Consider the following 18,078-nt stretch of genomic DNA (forward strand, 5'->3'; position numbering starts at 1 on the left):
GGTGGGATTTTGGGGCTGGTTAGGGTCGATTCGGGTGGGATTTTGGTTTTCCTGCGGGCGGGGGTCCCGCGCGTGAGCCCGGGGTGACCCCGCCCCTCCCACCAGGGCTCGGGGGATCCTTCTGGGTGTCCCTGGGGGCTTTGGCCGCCGCCTACCTGGGGCTGGGGGGGGCCGTGCTCGTGGGGCTGCACCGGCGGCACCGAGGTGAGACCCCAAAACTGGGGAGGGGGGGGGGGGGCGGATTTGGGCGGGCCGGGACCCGAACTGGGGGAAGGAGGACCCAAATTTGGGGGGGGGGGCCTAGAATTCAAATTTGGGGGGTGGGGGGCCGAATTTGGGGGGTGGGATTTGACCTGGGGAGGTCAGAGCCAGATTTGGGGGGGAGGGGGAGCCGAACTGGGGGGGGATGGGAACCCCACTGGGGGAGGGGGGGAGCCAAATTTGGGGCGTTCAGACCCGAAATAGGGGGCTGGGAACTGAACTGGGGGGGGGGGGAGGGGTTGAAATGTAGGGGGTGGGAGGCGGATTTGGGGGTGGGGGTCGCATTGGGGGGGGGTGGGAGTCAAAGGTGGGGGAGGGGCAGAGCCATTCGGGCGCTGGGGGAGGCTCAGCCCCTCCCCCAGCGCCCCAATTTTGCCCTCGCCCCCCTCCCCCCCCCCCCCCCAGCCCTGCAGAGCCGGAAGCGCCGGAGGGTCCAGAGGGGCCCGGCCCGGAGGTGGGGGAGGGGCTGGGGGGGTGGGGGAGGGGTTTCTGTGGGGGGAGGAGCCTCTGGGGGGAGGGGCGGGGGAGGTCTTTGGGGTGGGGGAGGGGTTGACGGGGAGGGGGAGGGGCTCTATGGGGCTGGGGGGGGGGGCTGGGGGGGAGGGGCAGCTTCGGGACCCTCTCCCCAAACGCTGCCCCTTCCCCCCCCCTCCCCCCTCCCCCCCCCAGGTTTTTCCGGATGTCGACCCTGGAGCCCCAGAATCCCTACGGGAACGTGCCGGGACCCCGTGAGTGACCCCAGAGCCCCCAAATCCTCCCCCAAAACCTCCCGGGACCCTCAAACCCTGCCCCACCCCCCGCAGCCCCTCCCCCACTGAACCCCCAATGCCGCCCCTCCCCCACAGGCCCCTCCCCCGCCGCGCCCCCCCCCCCAGCGGCCGCAGGAGGAGGAGGAGGAGGGGGAGGGCGACGAAGGCTACGAGGACCCCGAGAGTGGTGAGTGGGGGAGGGGCGGCGGGGGGGGAGGGGCGCGGGGACCCCCCCCCCCACTGCACCGGGACCCCCCCCACTGACCCCTCCCCCCTCTCTGTGCCCCTCCCCCCCCACAGGGAGCTACGAGAATGCCCCGGCAGCGCTGGGGGGAGGGGCAGGTAAAGGGTGGGGAGGGGCGGGGAGGGGGGGGGCAGCTTTGCCCCTCCCCCATTCCCCTCCCCCACCCATCGCTGACGCCCCTCCCCCCCCAGGGTGGCCCTACGAGGTGATGGCAGCGGGGGAGGGGCACCGGGAGCCCCCCTGGAGGGGGAGGGGCGGCGAGGAGGGTGAGGAGGGGGGGGGGGGCAGGGGAGGGGGGAGGGGCAGTTTGGGGGAGGGGAAGCTGGGGTGGGGGAGGGGGGGTCGCTTGAGGGGGGAGGGGCTACATTGGGGGCTGTTAGAGGTGGGGGAGGGGCTGTTAGAGGTGGGGGAGGGGCGGATTGAGGTGGGGGAGGGGTAAATTGAGGTGGGGGAGGGGCGGATTGAGGTGGGGAGGGGTAAATTGAGGTGGGGAAGGGTAAATTGAGGTGGGGGAGGGGCGGATTGAGGTGGGGGAGGGGCTTCCTAAGGAGGGGAAGCAGTGCATTGTGGTGGGGGAGGGGCACCCCCGCTGAGGCCCCTCCCCCACCCCGCCCCTCCCCCCGCAGACGCCGCCTCCTACGAGAACATGGAGGGACCTCTGGGATGAGCCCCTCCCCCACCCCCCGCGACCCCTCCCCCCCCCGCTCCAAAAACCGCAAGAAAAAGTTGAATGTTTTGGTAGAAAAAAAAGTGGATTTTGTATCAAACTGGGAGCGCTGGGGGGGTCCCTGGGGGGGTCCCTGGGAGCACTGGAGGGCTCAGGTGAAGCTCAGCGAGAAGGCCCGGTAGCCCAGGTTGGTGAAAACGTCGATTTTGGGGCTGTTCCCGGCCACCGTCAGCACCTGGGGGATGGGAGGGGCCGGCTCAGGCCACGCCCACCGCGCCCACGCCCCTTTAAACCCCGCCCACCCCGCCCAAGCCACACCCACTCGTTGTAAGCCCCGCCCTGGCCACACCCATCGGGGCCATGCCTCGCTAAGCCCCGCCCCTTCCTCTTTAAACCACACCCACTTGGTTTGAAAAGCCACGCCCCCAAAGGCCACGCCCCAGCCCTGGCCACGCCCATTTAACCCCCACCATTTAAACCCCGCCCATTTAACCCCCACCCATTTAAACCCCGCCCATTTAACCCCCACCCATTTAAACCCCGCCCATTCAACCCCCGCCCATTCAAACCCCGCCCACAGATGTTTAAGCCACGCCCACTTCTTCCAAGCCCCTCCCCTTTGAGCCACACCCAGACCCGGCCCCGCCCTCCCGACCACACCCAGGAGAGGGTGGGGGTGGGGCGGGATGTGCAAAGCCCCTCCCCCCGCATTAACCACGCCCCCTACATTAACCCCGCCCCCCTTTGCCAGGCCCCGCCCCCCGGCCCCGCCCTCACCTGGTGCTCAGGTGAGCGGGGGTGGAGGCAGAGGCTGCGCAGGGCCGGGGGCGACACCGGGACCCTCCCCCGCACGTCCCCGCTGAGCTGCAGCAGGTGCAGGGCGGGGCCCACGCCCCCCGAGAGAACCTGCGGGGGAACTGGGTGAACTGGGAGGGACTGGGAGGGGGACTGCGGGCAGATTTGGGGGCATTGGGGGAAGTTCAGGGGATTTTGGAGGGGTTTAAGGGGGACTGGGAGCACTGGGACAGACTGGGAGGGACTGAGACAGGATTGGGGAGATACTGGGAGGGACTGGGGGGAACTGGAAGCACCCCAGTCCTGAACTGGGAACCGGACACGAGAACGCGCGGATTGGGTTAAACTGGTCCATACTGGTCCGTACTGGGACTCAGCAGGTCCTGGTGGAAGAAGTGTTGGGCTTGGGGAGGGGGAACACCACGGTCACGGCCTGTACTGGCCTATACTGGTTTAGACCAGTCCATACTGGTCTGCGTTGGTTCGTACTGGTCTATACTGGTTTACACTGGCTTACACCACTCCATACTGCTCTGCATTGGTTCGTACTGGTCTATACTGGTTTACACTGGCTTACACCACTCCATACTGCTCTGCATTGGTTCGTACTGGTCTATACTGGTTTACACTGGCTTACACCAGTCCATACTGGTCTGTATTGGTTCGTACTGGTCTACACTGGTTTACACTGGCTTACACCACTCCATACTGCTCTGCATTGGTTCATACTGGTCTATACTGGTTTACACTGGCTTACACCACTCCATACTGGTCTGTATTGGTTCGTACTGGTCTATACTGGTTTACACTGGCTTACACCACTCCATACTGCTCTGCATTGGTTCGTACTGGTCTATACTGGTTTACACTAGCTTACCCCACTCCATACTGGTCTGTATTGGTTCGTACTGACCTATACTGGTTTACACTGGCTTACACCACTCCATACTGGTCTGCATTGGTTCGTACTGGTCTATACTGGTTTACACCAGTCCATACTGGTCTGCATTGGTTTGTACTGGTCTATACTGGTTTACACTGGCTTACACCACTCCATACTGGTCTGTATTGGTTTGTACTGGTCTATACTGGTTTACACTGGCTTACACCACTCCATACTGCTCTGTATTGGTTCGTACTGGTCTATACTGGTTTACACTGGCTTACACCACTCCATACTGCTCTGTATTGGTTCGTACTGGTCTATACTGGTTTACACTGGCTTACACCACTCCATACTGCTCTGTATTGGTTCGTACTGACCTATACTGGTTTACACTGGCTTACACCACTCCATACTGCTCTGCATTGGTTCGTACTGGTCTATACTGGTTTACACTGGCTTACAACACTCCATACTGCTCTGTATTGGTTCGTACTGGTCTATACTGGTTTACACTGGCTTACACCAGTCCATACTGCTCTGCATTGGTTCGTACTGGTCTATACTGGTTTACACTGGCTTACACCACTCCATACTGGTCTGCATTGGCTCGTACTGGTCTATACTGGTTTACACTGGCTTACACCACTCCATACTGGTCTGCATTGGTTCGTACTGGTCTATACTGGTTTACACCAGTCCATACTGGTCTGCATTGGTTTGTACTGGTCTATACTGGTTTACACTGGCTTACACCACTCCATACTGGTCTGTATTGGTTCGTACTGGTCTATACTGGTTTACACTGGCTTACACCACTCCATACTGCTCTGTATTGGTTCGTACTGGTCTATACTGGTTTACACTGGCTTACACCACTCCATACTGCTCTGTATTGGTTCGTACTGGTCTATACTGGTTTACACTGGCTTACACCACTCCATACTGCTCTGCATTGGTTCGTACTGGTCTATACTGGTTTACACTGGCTTACACCACTCCATACTGGTCTGTATTGGTTCGTACTGGTCTATACTGGTTTACACTGGCTTACACCACTCCATACTGCTCTGCATTGGTTCGTACTGGTCTATACTGGTTTACACTGGCTTACAACACTCCATACTGCTCTGTATTGGTTCGTACTGGTCTATACTGGTTTACACTGGCTTACACCAGTCCATACTGCTCTGCATTGGTTCGTACTGGTCTATACTGGTTTACACTGGCTTACACCACTCCATACTGGTCTGCATTGGTTCGTACTGACCTATACTGGTTTACACCAGTTCATACTGCTCTGTATTGGTTCGTACTGGTCTATACTGGTCAATACTGGCTCATGCCAGTTCACACCGGTTCATACTCGTCTGTATTGGTTTGTACTGGTCTACACTGGTCTATACCGGTCCATACCGGCTCGCACCGGTTCATACCGGTCTGTATGGGTTCGTACTGGCCCATACTGGTCCATACTGGTCTATACTGGCTCCCACTGGTCCCTGCTGGCACTCACCAGGTCCTGGTGGAACAGGGCGTGGTGCTGGGGTGGGGGCAGGGCGAACACCGTGGTCGGGGTCACCGAGCGCAGGTGCCACAGGGTGAGGGCGGGGCCGCCCCCGCACACCTGGGGTCAAAGGTCAAAGGTCACGGGGGGTCACGGCAGTCCCAGCCCCCACCCTGCCCCCCCGGGGTCAAAGGTCAAAGGGGGGGTCACGGCAGTCCCACCCCCGCCCTGCCCCCCCGGGGTCAAAGGTCAAAGGGGGGTCACGGCAGTCCCACCCCCACCCTGCCCCCCCGGGGTCAAAGGTCAAAGGGGGGTCACGGCAGTCCCAGCCCCCGCCCTGCCCCCCCGGGGTCAAAGGTCAAAGGGGGGTCACGGCAGTCCCACCCCCACCCTGCCCCCCGGGGTCAAAGGTCACGGCGGGGTCATGACCCCTGGCCCCTCCCCTTTGACCCCTCCCACCCCTTTGGCCCCTCCCCCACCACTCCCCCCTCCCCCCCCCCCAGTACCATCCAGTCGCTCTCAGTGGCCAAACACCGGATCCACTTGCCCAGCTGGGGTCGGCTGCACTCCTGCAACCAGTATGGACCGGTATGAACCAGTTTGGACCAGTCTGCACCAGCATAAACCCCTCCCAGTCTCCCCCAACCCCCTCCCAGTCCCTCCCAGTTCCCCCAGTTCCCACCTGGTATTTGTGCACCTCGATCAGCTGCACCTGGGAGCCCGTCCGGAGATCTGAGGGGGGATTTGGGGCGGTTTTGGGACATTTTGGGGGATTTTTGGGGCGGTTCAGGGGGATTTTGGGGCATCCTCACCCCAGAGCCGCACGGTGCCGTCCTCGCCCCCCGACAGCACCTGCGGGAGCTGCTCCCGAAGGGCCACGACGTGAACGAGGTCCTGGTGCCCCCGCAGCTCGTGCTGGCCAGGAGACCCCAAAATCACCCCAAAATCACCCCAAACCACCCCCAAAGCCCCTGAAACTCCCCAGAGCCCCAAAACTCCCCCAAAAATCCCCAAATCCCCCCAATCCCACGGGGTCCTGGTGCCCCCACAGCTCGTGCTGGCCAGGAAACCCCAAAATCCCCCCAAAATCACCCCAAAATCACCCCAAACCACCCCCAAAGCCCCTGAAACTCCCCAGAGCCCCAAAACTCCCCCAAAAATCCCCAAATCCTCCCAATCCCATGGGGTCCTGGTGCCCCCACAGCTCGTGCTGGCCAGGAAACCCCAAAATCCCCCCAAAATCACCCCAAAATCACCCCCAAAGCCCCTGAAACTCCCCAGAGCCCCAAAACTCCCCCAAAAATCCCCAAATCCCCCCAATCCCACGGGGTCCTGGTGCCCCCACAGCTCGTGCTGGCCAGGAAACCCCAAAATCCCCCCAAAATCACCCCAAACCACCCCCAAAGCCCCTGAAACTCCCCAGAGCCCCAAAACTCCCCCAAAAATCCCCAAATCCTCCCAATCCCACGGGGTCCTGGTGCCCCCACAGCTCGTGCTGGCCAGGAAACCCCAAAATCCCCCCAAAATCCCCCCAAAATCACCCCAAAATCACCCCCAAAGCCCCTGAAACTCCCCAGAGCCCCAAAACTCCCCCAAAAATCCCCAAATCCCCCCAATCCCACGGGGTCCTGGTGCCCCCACAGCTCGTGCTGGCCAGGAAACCCCAAAATGCCCCCAAAATCCCCCCAAACCACCCCCAAAGCCCCTGAAACTCCCCAGAGCCCCAAAACTCCCCCAAAAATCCCCAAATCCCCCCAATCCCACGGGGTCCTGGTGCCCCCACAGCTCGTGCTGGCCAGGAAACCCCAAAATCCCCCCAAAATCACCCCCAAGTCCCACCCCAAAATCACCTCCAGGACCCCCCAAAGTCATCCCCAACCCTCCCCCAAAACCCCCAGATTCCTCCTGACCCGAAATCCCCCCAAACCTCCCCAAATTTCCCCTTCAGGACCTTTCTGGGACCTCCAAACCTCCCCAGGACCTCCCAAAATCCCCCAGAACCCCGAAATCATCCAAATCGCCCCCCAAATTTCCACCCAGGACCCCCCCGAAAACCCTCCCAGGTCTCCCCAAAAGCCCGAAATGCCCCGAATTCGCCCCAAATCCGCACTCACGGTGAAGGTGCCGCTCTCCAGGTCCAGCACCCGCACGGCCCCGTCCCCCCCCGCCAGGGCCACCCAGTGATCCTGGGGGGGGATTTGGGGTCTGGGGGGGGTCCCCAAAATCCGGGGGGTCCAAACTTTCCCCCCCTCAGCCCCCCCAGGGATTTTTTGGGGGGTCCGGGGGGAAATTTGGGGGATCCCAGAGGGATTTGGGGGGGGGATTTGGGGCATCTTTGGGGAGGTTTGGGGGATTTGGGGGAGCTCAGGGGGAACTTTGGGGTTCCCAGGGAGGTTTGGGGAGGTTTTGGGGTTTTTGGGGTTCTTTGGGGAGGTTTTGAGGGGGATTTTGAGGAGGATTTTTGGGGTGATTTTGGGGAGGTTTTTCTGGGGAAGGTTTTGAGGCTTTATTTTGGAGGATTTTGGAAGAGGTTTTTGGGGTGGTTTTGTGGTGTTTGGAGGAACGTTTTGGGGAGAATTTTGGGGGGTTTTTTCTTGGGGAGGGTTGGGGAGGATTTTCAGGGGTTTTTTGAGAATTTTTTTTGGGAGGTTTTGGGGTCTATTTGGGGGATTTTGGGGGGTCCCAAGGAGCCCCCCCCTCACCCTCTGGTTCACCTCCAGCGCGTTGATCTCCGGCACCTCCAGGCTGCTCCTGGGGGGGGGGGGGGGGAGTGAATTTTGGGGGAATTTGGGATCCCCCCCGGGGGGTCCCCGACCTCGGGGGGACCCCAAAATTCCCCCAAAATTTGGGATTTACCTGCAGGGGGGACGGCGGGTCCAGAGCTCCCGACAGCCCTGGGGGAGGAGGGGAGGGGGTGTCAGGGGGACCCCAAAAAAGAAACCCCAAAACCCCACGGGGGTTTGAAGAAATATTTTGGGGGGATTCTGAGATATTTTGGAGTATTTTGGGAATTTTGGGGGGGGGGTTGGGGGTGATTTTGGGACATTTTGGGGTGATTTTGGGACATTTTGGGGTGGATTTGGGGGTTTCTGGGGTCCCACCTTGCGGCCCAGCTCGGCCCAGCTCCAGCCCCGAATTTCGCCGTCGCTGCCGCTCAGGAGGAGCCGCTCGGTCGAGGCCAGGGAGTACACGGGGCCCGAGTGCGCTGCCCAGTACAGACCAGTTCAGACCAGTATGGAGCAGTACAGAGCAGGGCAGGCACCGGGGGGGCTCCCGGGACACAGTGGGGGGGTCCCAGTACGGACTGGGAGCTTCCCAGTCTGGTTCAATCCGTCCCAGTACGACCCGGGCAGCTCCCGGTATTACCCCGGCTCCCTCCCAGTCCCTCCCAGTTTGTCCCAGTCTCACCCCTGAACACATTCACGGGTCTGCGGTTTTCCTCCTTGGCCTCAGCGCTGAGCGCGGCCGAGAGCCTGGGGGGGGGAGGGGACGGGGCTTTATCCCGGTTTATCCCGGTTTATCCCGCTCTTTATCCCGCTCTTTATCCCGGTTTATCCCGCTTTTCCCGCTCTTTATCCCGGTTTATCCTGGTTTATGCCGGCTTTTCCCGCTCTTTATCCCGGTTTATCCCGCTTTATCCCGGTTTATCCTGGTTTATGCCGGCTTTTCCCGCTCTTTATCCCGGTTTATCCTGCTCTTTATCCCGCTTTATCCCGCTCTTTATCCCGCTTTTCCCGCTCTTTATCCCGGTTTATCCCGCTTTATCCCGCTCTTTATCCCGGTTTATCCCGGTTCTTATCCCGCCGTCCATCCCGGTTATTCCCGACTTTATCCCGCTGCTTTTCCGCGCCAATTCCCGCTGTTATCCCCGCACTTCAGCCCGGTTTTTCCCGGGGTTTTTCCCGGTTGATCCCAGGGGCTTATCCCGGTATTTCCCCGCTCCTATCCCGGCCTTATCCCCGCCGTTATCCCGGTATTTTTCCCGCCGCCCCTGTCGCGACAGTACCCGAAGATCGCGATCTCGCCGAAGTCGTTGGCGGCCGCCAGGAAGCGCCCGCACGGGGCCGCGCTCTGCGCCAGCACCGACACGTGCAGGAGCTGCCGCGCCCGCCGCACCCCGCCCGGCACCGGGCCCGGCGACGACATGACGTCACAACCTTCACTCGGTGGCGTCACGGCCTCTCTCGGTGACGTCACACACCGAGGGCGCTCCCGCTCCCGGTGCCCGGTGCCGGTAAATGGGAGGCGGAGTCGCGCGGTGATGACGGAACGAGAAGGCGACGGGGCGCGGTGTTGAGGACGCCGAACTTCCGCTTCCTGCCGCGAGGAGCACGCCGGGAGTTGTGGTCCTGCCCCTGCCGGAAGTGCCCGGATGGAGCCGGCGCGAGGCGGCGGAGGGGGGTGAGGGGGGCAATTTTGGAGATTTTGGGGAATTTGGGGAGTCCGGGGGAGGGTCCGGATCCCTCCTGACCCCCTCCGTGACTCCCCCAGGGCTCCCCCCCGGCCTCCCGCGCCTGGCGAGAAACGGAGACCCCCCCAGTGCGAGGGGTGAGCGGGGAACTGGGGGGACTGGGAGGGGCCTGGGAGGGGATTGGGAGGGACTGGGAGTAGCCCGTAGCGGTTTATGCTGGTTTCTAGCAGTTTGCAGTGGTTTATACTGGTCCGTACTGGTCCGTACTGGTCCGTACTGGTCCGTATTGGTCCGTACTGGTCCGTACTGGTCCATACTGGTCTGTGCTGGTCCCCAGGCCGCGCCTGCCCAAGCAGGGCCTGTCCGAGGCGGCTGCGGCCGCGCGGCTCCGGGCGCTGCCGGCCCAGCACGACCACGGCTACAGCGGGAACGGGCTCCGGTAATGGGGGAAACGGGGGGAAAATGGGGAAAAATGGGGAAAACGGGGGAAAACGGGGAAATGGGGAAAAATGGGAAAAACGGGGAAATGGGGGGAAATGGGAAAAACGGGGGAAAACGGGGAAATGGGGGGAAATGGGGAAAACGGGGAAATGGGGGGAAATGGGGAAAAATGGGGGGAAACGGGGGAAAATGGGGAAAAATGGGGAAAACGGGGGAAAACGGGGAAATGGGGAAAAATGGGAAAAACGGGGAAATGGGGGGAAATGGGAAAAACGGGGGAAAACGGGGAAATGGGGGGAAATGGGAAAAACGGGGGAAAACGGGGAAATGGGGGGAAATGGGGAAAAATGGGGGGAAACGGGGGGAAAATGGGGAAAAATGGGGAAAACGGGGAAAAACGGGGAAATGGGGAAAAATGGGAAAAACGGGGAAATGGGGGGAAATGGGAAAAACGGGGGAAAACGGGGAAATGGGGGGAAATGGGAGAAACGGGGGAAAACGGGGAAATGGGGGGAAATGGGGAAAAATGGGGGGAAACGGGGGAAAATGGGGAAAAATGGGGAAAACGGGGGAAAACGGGGAAATGGGGAAAAATGGGAAAAACGGGGAAATGGGGGGAAATGGGAAAAACGGGGGAAAACGGGGAAATGGGGGGAAATGGGGAAAAATGGGGGGAAACGGGGGAAAATGGGGAAAAATGGGGGGAATGGGGAAAATGGGGGAAAATGCTAAAAAAACGCCACAGGGAAATGGGCGTGGGGGAGGGGCTGCAGCGGGAACGGGCTCCGGGACCGGGAAATGGGGGGGGAAACGGGGAAATCCCAAAACCAGAGGGGAAAAGGTGGGAAAATCCGTGAGAAAAGGGGAAAAGGAGAGTGGGGGCGGGGCTAAGGCGGGGGCGGGGCAGAGGGGGCGGGGCCAAGGAGGGTGGGGTCACTTTGGGGAGGTCTGGGGGCATTTTTGGGGCCCGGCCCCACCCCCACCCCCCCTTTCCCCTCCCCCCAGGCTCCCCCCGCCCTGAGGCCGCGCCCGCCCCTCCCCCACTGCTGCCGGAGAGAGGGGGGGGGGCCGCCCCTCCCCCCAAATAAACACAGCGACCCCTCCCCCACCCCGAGGCCGTTCCTGAGGGGCTGGGCTGGGGGAAAGGCAAAGAGCACCAAAAAACCACCGAACTTTGGGGTCAAATCCCTTTTATTGCCCCCAAAACGGGGCAGGGCCCGCGCGGCCCCTCCCCCCACGGGATTCGGGGGGGTTTGGGGGAGGTTTTTGGGGGCATCCCGGGGTTTTTTGGGGGGGGGGCTCAGGTGTAGAGCTGGAAGTCGACGCGGCCGCAGTCGTAGAAGGGCCCGGGGGGGTTCACGCGGCGGCAGCGCGCCCCTCCCCCCCCCGCGAAATAGCCCTGGGCCGCCCATTCCTGGGGGGGGGAGGGGAGGGCAGGGAAGGGTCAGGGGGGGGTCCCCCGGCTCCCCCAAATCTCCCCCCCAAAGCCCCCCCCAATTTTGGGCCTCCCCTTGCTCTTCAATCCCCCCCCCCCCCCCCCCCCCCAATTTCGGGGTCTCCCCAATTCGAGCTCCCCCCACCCCCAGCCCCTCCCCCCACCCATTTCAGCTCCCTCCCCCTCCTTTTCCCCCCTCCCCTCCCCTCCCCCCCCCGTCGCGGTTTCGGGGTCCCCCTCCCCCCCACCCCGGGGGGAACGCGCCCCTCCCCCACCTGCATCTGGGCGCTGCTGAAGGGGCCGAACAGGGGGGCGTCCCCGTCCCCCTCCCCCCCCCAGTGATACTCCCAGAGAACCTCGGGAAGCGGCTCTGGGGGGGGGGAGGGGAAAGAGGGAGGAGGGGTCAGCAACCCCCCCCCCCCCCAAAAAAAAAAAATCCCCCCCCAGGACCCTCCAAACTCCCACAGGAGAACCCCGGAACTCCCTGGGACCCCCCCAAAGCCCCCCCGCAGGAGCCCCAAAATTCCCCCCCGAACCCCCAACCCCCCCCTCAACCCCCCCAAACCCCTCTGGGACTCCTCAACCCCTCCCCCATTTCCCAGAACCCCAAATTCCCCCCCAGGACCCCTCAAGCCCCCCCTGGATCCCCAACCCCCCCCCCCCCCCAGGTCCTCTCAAATCCCCCTCCCCAGCCCCCCCATTTGCCCCTCCCCCCTCGCCCCTCCCCCCCCACTCACCCTCCTGCCCCTCCCCCTCCTCTGTGGGGGCGAACATGTCCAAGGCCGGGGGTCTCTGCCCCTCCCCCTCCTCCTCCTCCTCCTCCTCCTCCTCCTGCCCGGGGGTGGGGGAGGGGCCGCCCCTCCCCCCCAGCTCGCGGAGGCGTCGCTGGAGCCGCTCGCGGCTCTCCCCGAACACCCCCAGGACGCCCCTGGCCACCAACGCGTCCGCCAGGGCCACCAGGGCCTCCAGCTCGGGAGGGGGAGGGGCGCGGGCCCTGCCCCTGCCCCTCCCCCCTCCGCGGGGCCGCCCCTCCCCCCCCCAGCGCCTCAGCGCCCCCCCCACGGTCTCCCCCGGCCGCAGCAGCTCCAGCACCTCCCGCAGCAGGTGGGGGAGGGGCGGCGGCGAGGGGGGCGAGGGGGGAGGGTCCTGAGGGGGAGGGGGGCGGGGCTTGATGGGCATCTGGGGGGGGGGAAAAAGGGGGGGAGGGGTGGGGTGAGCCCCTCCCCCACTCGCCTGAGCCCCACCCCGCTCGAAGCCCCTGCCCCGCTCCTTTTTAAGCCCCTCCCCCGCTCCTTTTTAAGCCCCTCCCCCACTCATTTCTAAGCCCCTCCCCCACCCCAACCCTTTACAGCCCCACCCCCACCCCTTTAAGCCCCTCCCCAAATCCTTTGAAGCCCCTCCCCACCCCTTTAAGCCCCTCCCCCACTCATTGTAAGCCCCTCCCCCACTCTTTTTAAGCCCCTCCCCCACTCATTTCTAAGCCCCTCCTCCACCCCACCCCTTTAAGCCCCTCCCCCACCCCTTTAAGCCCCTCCCCCACTCATTGTAAGCCCCTCCCTCACCCCTTTAAGCCCCTCCCCAAATCCTTTGAAGCCCCTCCCCCACCCCTTTAAGCCCCTCCCCCACTCTTTTTAAGCCCCTCCCCCACCCCTTTAAGCCCCTCCCCCAGCCCTTTAAGCCCCTCCCCAAATCCTTTGAAGCCCCTCCCCCACTCATGGTAAGCCCCTCCCCCACCCCTTTAAGCCCCTCCCCCACCCATTTCTGGAGCCCCTCCCCCACCCCGTTCCCTCCCCAGCCCCTCCCCCTCACCCCCTCGATGGTCTCCAGCCAGGGGTCGGGGGGCTCCCGCTGGGGGAGGGGCAGGAAGTGCCCCTGGGAGTCGAAGCGCCCCTCCCCCAGCTCCTCCTCCAGGTTAAAGGGGGTGAAGGGCACCGGCCCCTCCCCCTCCCCCGGGGCGGGGCCCGGCTCCTGACCTGGGGGGGAGGGGCAGGGAGGGAGGGCTCAGAAACCACACCGAGACCCCAAAATGTCCCCAAACCGCCTCAAAATCACCAAATCTGCCCCAAAAATCACCAAATCCGCCACAAATCCGCCCCCAAACCCCACAAAGAGATCCCAAAACCGCCCCCCAAATCCCCCCAGAATCACCCAGAAACCCCCCACGGACACCCAACCCCCCCCCGGAGATCACCCAAAACCTCCCCAAAATCCCCTCCAATCCCCCCGGATTTCCCCAAAACGTCCCCAAATCCCCTCACCCTCCACGGGGGGGCCCTCGGGTCTCTCTTCCTCCTCCTCCTCTTCCTCCTCGTCGCTGTCCAGGGACGGCTGCGCCGGGAAGCGGCTGCCGGGACCCCCCACGGCCACGGCCTGGGGACCCCCAAGAACCCCCCAAATTCACCCCAAAATGACCTCGGCATCACCCCAAAACCCCCCAGGAGCGTCCCCTAAAACAGGGCCCCGAACCACCCAAAATAACCCCAAAATAACCCCCAAAATAAACCCTGAAGTAACCCCCAAAATAACCGCACAATGGACCCCGAAATAACCCCAAAATAACCCCAAAATAACCCCCGAAATAACCCCAAAATAACCCCAAAATAACCCCAAAATAACCCCCGAAATAACCGCAAAATAACCCCAAAATAACCCCTGAAATAACTCCCGAAATAACCCCGAATAGTGACCCAAAATAACCCCCCAAAACCCCCCCAAAATACCTCAAAAACATCACCCAGAGACCCCAAAGTTCACCTGAAATTATCCCCAAACCTCTAAATAACCCTCGCGCCCCCAGATGGCCCCAAATGACCCAAAATGACCCCAAAATGTCCCAAATCACTGCCCTGGTGACCCCAAATGACCCCAAAATGACCCCAAATGACTCCAAAATGTCCCAAATCACTGCCCCGGTGACCCCAGATGACCCCAAAATGACCCCCAAATGACCCAAAATGACCCCAAAATGACCCCAAAATGTCCCAAATCACTGCCCCGGTGACCCCAGATGACCCCAAACTCCCCAAAATGACCCCAAAATGTCCCAAATCACTGCCCCGGTGACCCCAGATGACCCCAAACTCCCCAAAATGACCCCAAAATGTCCCAAATCACTGCCCCGGTGACCCCAAACTCCCCAAAATGACCCCAAAATGTCCCAAATCACTGCCCCGGTGACCCCAGATGACCCCAAACTCCCCAAAATGACCCCAAAATGTCCCAAATCACTGCCCCGGTGACCCCAGATGACCCCAAACTCCCCAAAATGACCCCAGATGACCCCAAACTCCCCAAAATGACCCCAAAATGTCCCAAATCACTGCCCCGGTGACCCCAGATGACCCCAAACTCCCCAAAATGACCCCAAAATGTCCCAAATCACTGCCCCGGTGACCCCAGATGACCCCAAACTCCCCAAAATGACCCCAAAATGTCCCAAATCACTGCCCCGCTGACCCCAGATGACCCCAAACTCCCCAAAATGACCCCAAAATGTCCCAAATCACTGCCCCGGTGACCCCAAACTCTCCAAAATGACCCCAAAATGTCCCAAATCACTGCCCCGGTGACCCCAGATGACCCCAAACTCCCCAAAATGACCCCAAATGTCCCAAATCACTGCCCCGGTGACCCCAGATGACCCCAAACTCCCCAAAATGACCCCAAAATGTCCCAAATCACTGCCCCGCTGACCCCAGATGACCCCAAACTCCCCAAAATGACCCCAAAATGTCCCAAATCACTGCCCCGGTGACCCCAGATGACCCCAAACTCCCCAAAATGACCCCAAAATGTCCCAAATCACTGCCCCGGTGACCCCAGATGACCCCAAACTCCCCAAAATGACCCCAAAATGTCCCAAATCACTGCCCCAGATGACCCCAAACTCCCCAAAATGACCCCAAAATGTCCCAAATCACTGCCCCGGTGACCCCGGTGACCCCAAACTCCCCAAAATGACCCCAAAATGTCCCAAATCACTGCCCCGGTGACCCCAGATGACCCCAAAATGACCCCCAAATGACCCAGAATGACCCCAAAATGACCCAAAATGACCCCAAAATGTCCCAAATCACTGCCCCGGTGACCCCAGATGACCCCAAACTCCCCAAAATGACCCCAAAATGTCCCAAATCACTGCCCCGCTGACCCCGGTGACCCCAAACTCCCCAAAATGACCCCAAAATGTCCCAAATAACTGCCCCGGTGACCCCAGATGACCCCAAACTCCCCAAAATGACCCCAAAATGTCCCAAATCACTGCCCCGGTGACCCCAGATGACCCCAAACTCCCCAAAATGACCCCAGATGACCCCAAACTCCCCAAAATGACCCCAAAATGTCCCAAATCACTGCCCCGCTGACCCCAGATGACCCCAAACTCCCCCAAATGACCCCAAAATGTCCCAAATCACTGCCCCGGTGACCCCAGATGACCCCAAACTCCCCAAAATGACCCCAAAATGTCCCAAATCACTGCCCCGGTGACCCCAGATGACCCCAAACTCCCCCAAATGACCCCAAAATGTCCCAAATCACTGCCCCGGTGACCCCGGTGACCCCAAACTCCCCAAAATGACCCCAAAATGTCCCAAATCACTGCCCCGGTGACCCCAAAATGACCCCAAACTCCCCAAAATGACCCCAAAATGTCCCAAATCACTGCCCCGGTGACCCCAGATGACCCCAAACTCCCCAAAATGACCCCAAAATGTCCCAAATCACTGCCCCGGTGACCCCAGATGACCCCAAACTCCCCAAAATGACCCCAAAATGTCCCAAATCACTGCCCCGGTGACCCCGGTGACCCCAAACTCCCCAAAATGACCCCAAAATGTCCCAAATCACTGCCCCAAAAGACCTCAGATGACCCCAAACTGCCCAAAATGACCCCAAAATGTCCCAAATCACTGCCCCGGTGACCCCAGATGACCCCAAACTCCCCAAAATGACCCCAAAATGTCCCAAATCACTGCCCCGGTGACCCCAGATGACCCCAAACTCCCCAAAATGACCCCAAAATGTCCCAAATCACTGCCCCGGTGACCCCGGTGACCCCAAACTCCCCAAAATGACCCCAAAATGTCCCAAATCACTGCCCCGGTGACCCCAGATGACCCCAAACTCCCCAAAATGACCCCAAAATGTCCCAAATCACTGCCCCGCTGACCCCGGTGACCCCAAACTCCCCAAAATGACCCCAAAATGTCCCAAATCACTGCCCCGGTGACCCCGGTGACCCCAAACTCCCCAAAATGACCCCAAAATGTCCCAAATCACTGCCCCAGATGACCCCAAACTCCCCAAAATGACCCCAAAATGTCCCAAATCACTGCCCCGGTGACCCCAGATGACCCCAAACTCCCCAAAATGACCCCAAAATGTCCCAAATCACTGCCCCGGTGACCCCGGTGACCCCAAACTCCCCAAAATGACCCCAAAATGTCCCAAATCACTGCCCCGGTGACCCCAGATGACCCCAAAATGACCCCAAAATGACCCAGAATGACCCCAAAATGACCCAAAATGACCCCAAAATGTCCCAAATCGCTGCCCCGCTGACCCCGGTGACCCCAAACTCGGCCCCGCCCCTCCCCCCTCACCCGTTTCCGAGGGGGCCCCGCCGGCCCCTCCCCCTCCCCCGGGGGCTCCTCGAAGGTCACCTTGCGCTTGGCCATGGCTGCAATTAACACACCGTAATTAGCGCCTTAATTAGCGACAATAGCAATAATTAACCCGGGAAACGCTGATGAACAACGCGCCCCTCATTAACCTCAATTAGCCCCCAATGGCTCCTAATTAAGCCCCCACTTCCCCGTTAGTTGCCTCTTATTTGTTCTCTTTAACTACTAAGTAGCGCCTTAATTAACCTAATTAACGGCCACTAACACTTTTAACCTCCAGCAGCCCCGATTAGCCCTTAATTAGCCCGCCCAAGTAATTACTAATTTCCCCATTAAGATCTATTTGTGCTAATTACTACTTCATTAACGACCCGAACTACCTCTTAGAACCCCATTAATGGACATCTATTTGCTCTAATTAATCCCCTAATTAATCGTTTTCTCGGTCCTTATTAAGATCTTAATTAATCCCGTTATCACTGCCTTGTGTTACCGCCCACCAAGAACGCGAATTAATTCTTGATTAAGTCCCCAATTCCTTCATAACGACCTCTTGTTTGCTCTAATTGACCCCCCTCATTAACCACCCCAATTAACGCTCCGAAGTAGCCCCCCCCCAGCCTTCATTAGCATCCTTAATTAACCGAAATTAACGCGGGGGCCGCCCCCTTTTGCCCCAGAACGGCCCCGCCCCCCCGGACCCCAATTAGCGGCTCCAATTAACCCCCCCCGGCCCTCATTAACCCATCCCTCATTTGCATATGCAAATACAACCGCGAACGCGCTACCGGACCCGGCGGTGGCGGCACGGCTCGGAGTGGCGGAAGTGACGTCACTGAACAGCGACACCGCCGGGGGAAGTGACGTCACGCCCACCCCCCCGCCTCTTAAAGGCGCCGCTCCCCAATTTCCAAGAAGCCGGCTCCGAGTCCCGATTTTGGCCTTTTTAAAACCAAAATTGCAAGAAAAGGGAGGGGACGTGGCTTGGTCGTTCAGTAAAATCGCGCCAGAGGTTCAAGGCGCGTGGGCGCGGTAAGAGCCGGGTGGGCGTGGCCAAACGC

General features: G+C 60.8%; 2 protein-coding genes and 1 long non-coding RNA gene across 9 annotated transcripts; 1 reads left to right on the plus strand and 2 right to left on the minus strand.

Annotated features, from left to right (window-relative positions):
* Nucleotides 1-1,993: 1,993 nt before the first annotated feature.
* Nucleotides 1,994-9,361, minus strand: THOC6 (THO complex subunit 6). 7 transcript variants are annotated; one of them, XM_082300152.1, is made up of 12 exons: nt 9,113-9,361; nt 8,515-8,579; nt 8,208-8,311; nt 7,963-8,000; nt 7,821-7,857; nt 7,221-7,292; nt 5,919-6,021; nt 5,789-5,838; nt 5,613-5,675; nt 5,116-5,226; nt 2,699-2,827; nt 1,994-2,156 (listed from the first exon to the last, which is right to left on the minus strand). In XM_082300152.1, exons 1-12 carry the CDS (start codon nt 9,250-9,252, stop codon nt 2,073-2,075), a joined length of 996 nt encoding a protein of 331 aa, XP_082156278.1. In that variant the 5' UTR covers nt 9,253-9,361; the 3' UTR covers nt 1,994-2,072. The 7 variants fall into 7 exon arrangements, 6 of the variants coding, with proteins under 6 accessions (XP_082156278.1, XP_082156277.1, XP_082156281.1 ...); XM_082300151.1 differs by having other exon boundaries at nt 7,809-7,857; XM_082300155.1 differs by lacking the exon at nt 7,221-7,292 and having other exon boundaries at nt 5,919-5,967.
* Nucleotides 9,362-9,454: 93 nt separating this feature from the next.
* LOC309584214 lies at nt 9,455-11,313 on the plus strand. Its single transcript, XR_014227207.1, has 4 exons — nt 9,455-9,507; nt 9,598-9,654; nt 9,855-9,956; nt 10,964-11,313. It is a non-coding gene; the product is annotated as an uncharacterized lncRNA (long non-coding RNA).
* A 1-nt stretch (nt 11,314) lies between these two features.
* LOC309584190 (CD2 antigen cytoplasmic tail-binding protein 2-like) lies at nt 11,315-17,827 on the minus strand (the record flags this gene model as incomplete). Its single annotated transcript, XM_082300134.1, has 7 exons — nt 17,806-17,827; nt 16,997-17,073; nt 13,652-13,763; nt 13,203-13,366; nt 12,131-12,572; nt 11,673-11,763; nt 11,315-11,372 (listed from the first exon to the last, which is right to left on the minus strand). The coding sequence occupies exons 2-7, from the start codon at nt 17,069-17,071 to the stop codon at nt 11,315-11,317; spliced, it is 942 nt and encodes a 313-aa protein (XP_082156260.1). The 5' UTR covers nt 17,072-17,073; nt 17,806-17,827.
* Nucleotides 17,828-18,078: the final 251 nt, after the last annotated feature.

Source organism: Coloeus monedula (assembly GCF_965178545.1).
Source record: "Coloeus monedula genome assembly, chromosome: 37".
NCBI lineage: Eukaryota > Metazoa > Chordata > Aves > Passeriformes > Corvidae > Coloeus > Coloeus monedula.

Coding starts and splice junctions, on each gene's coding strand:
- THOC6 (XM_082300150.1), bottom strand. CDS start 9,252: ATGTCGTCGCCGGGCCCGGTGCCGGGCGGGGTGCGGCGGGCGCGGCAG. Junction 6,022..7,220: donor TGGAGAGCGGCACCTTCACC/GTGAGTGCGGAT, acceptor TCTCCTGGCCAG/CACGAGCTGCGGGGGCACCA. Junction 2,157..2,698: donor CCCGCTCACCTGAGCACCAG/GTGAGGGCGGGG, acceptor CCCATCCCCCAG/GTGCTGACGGTGGCCGGGAA.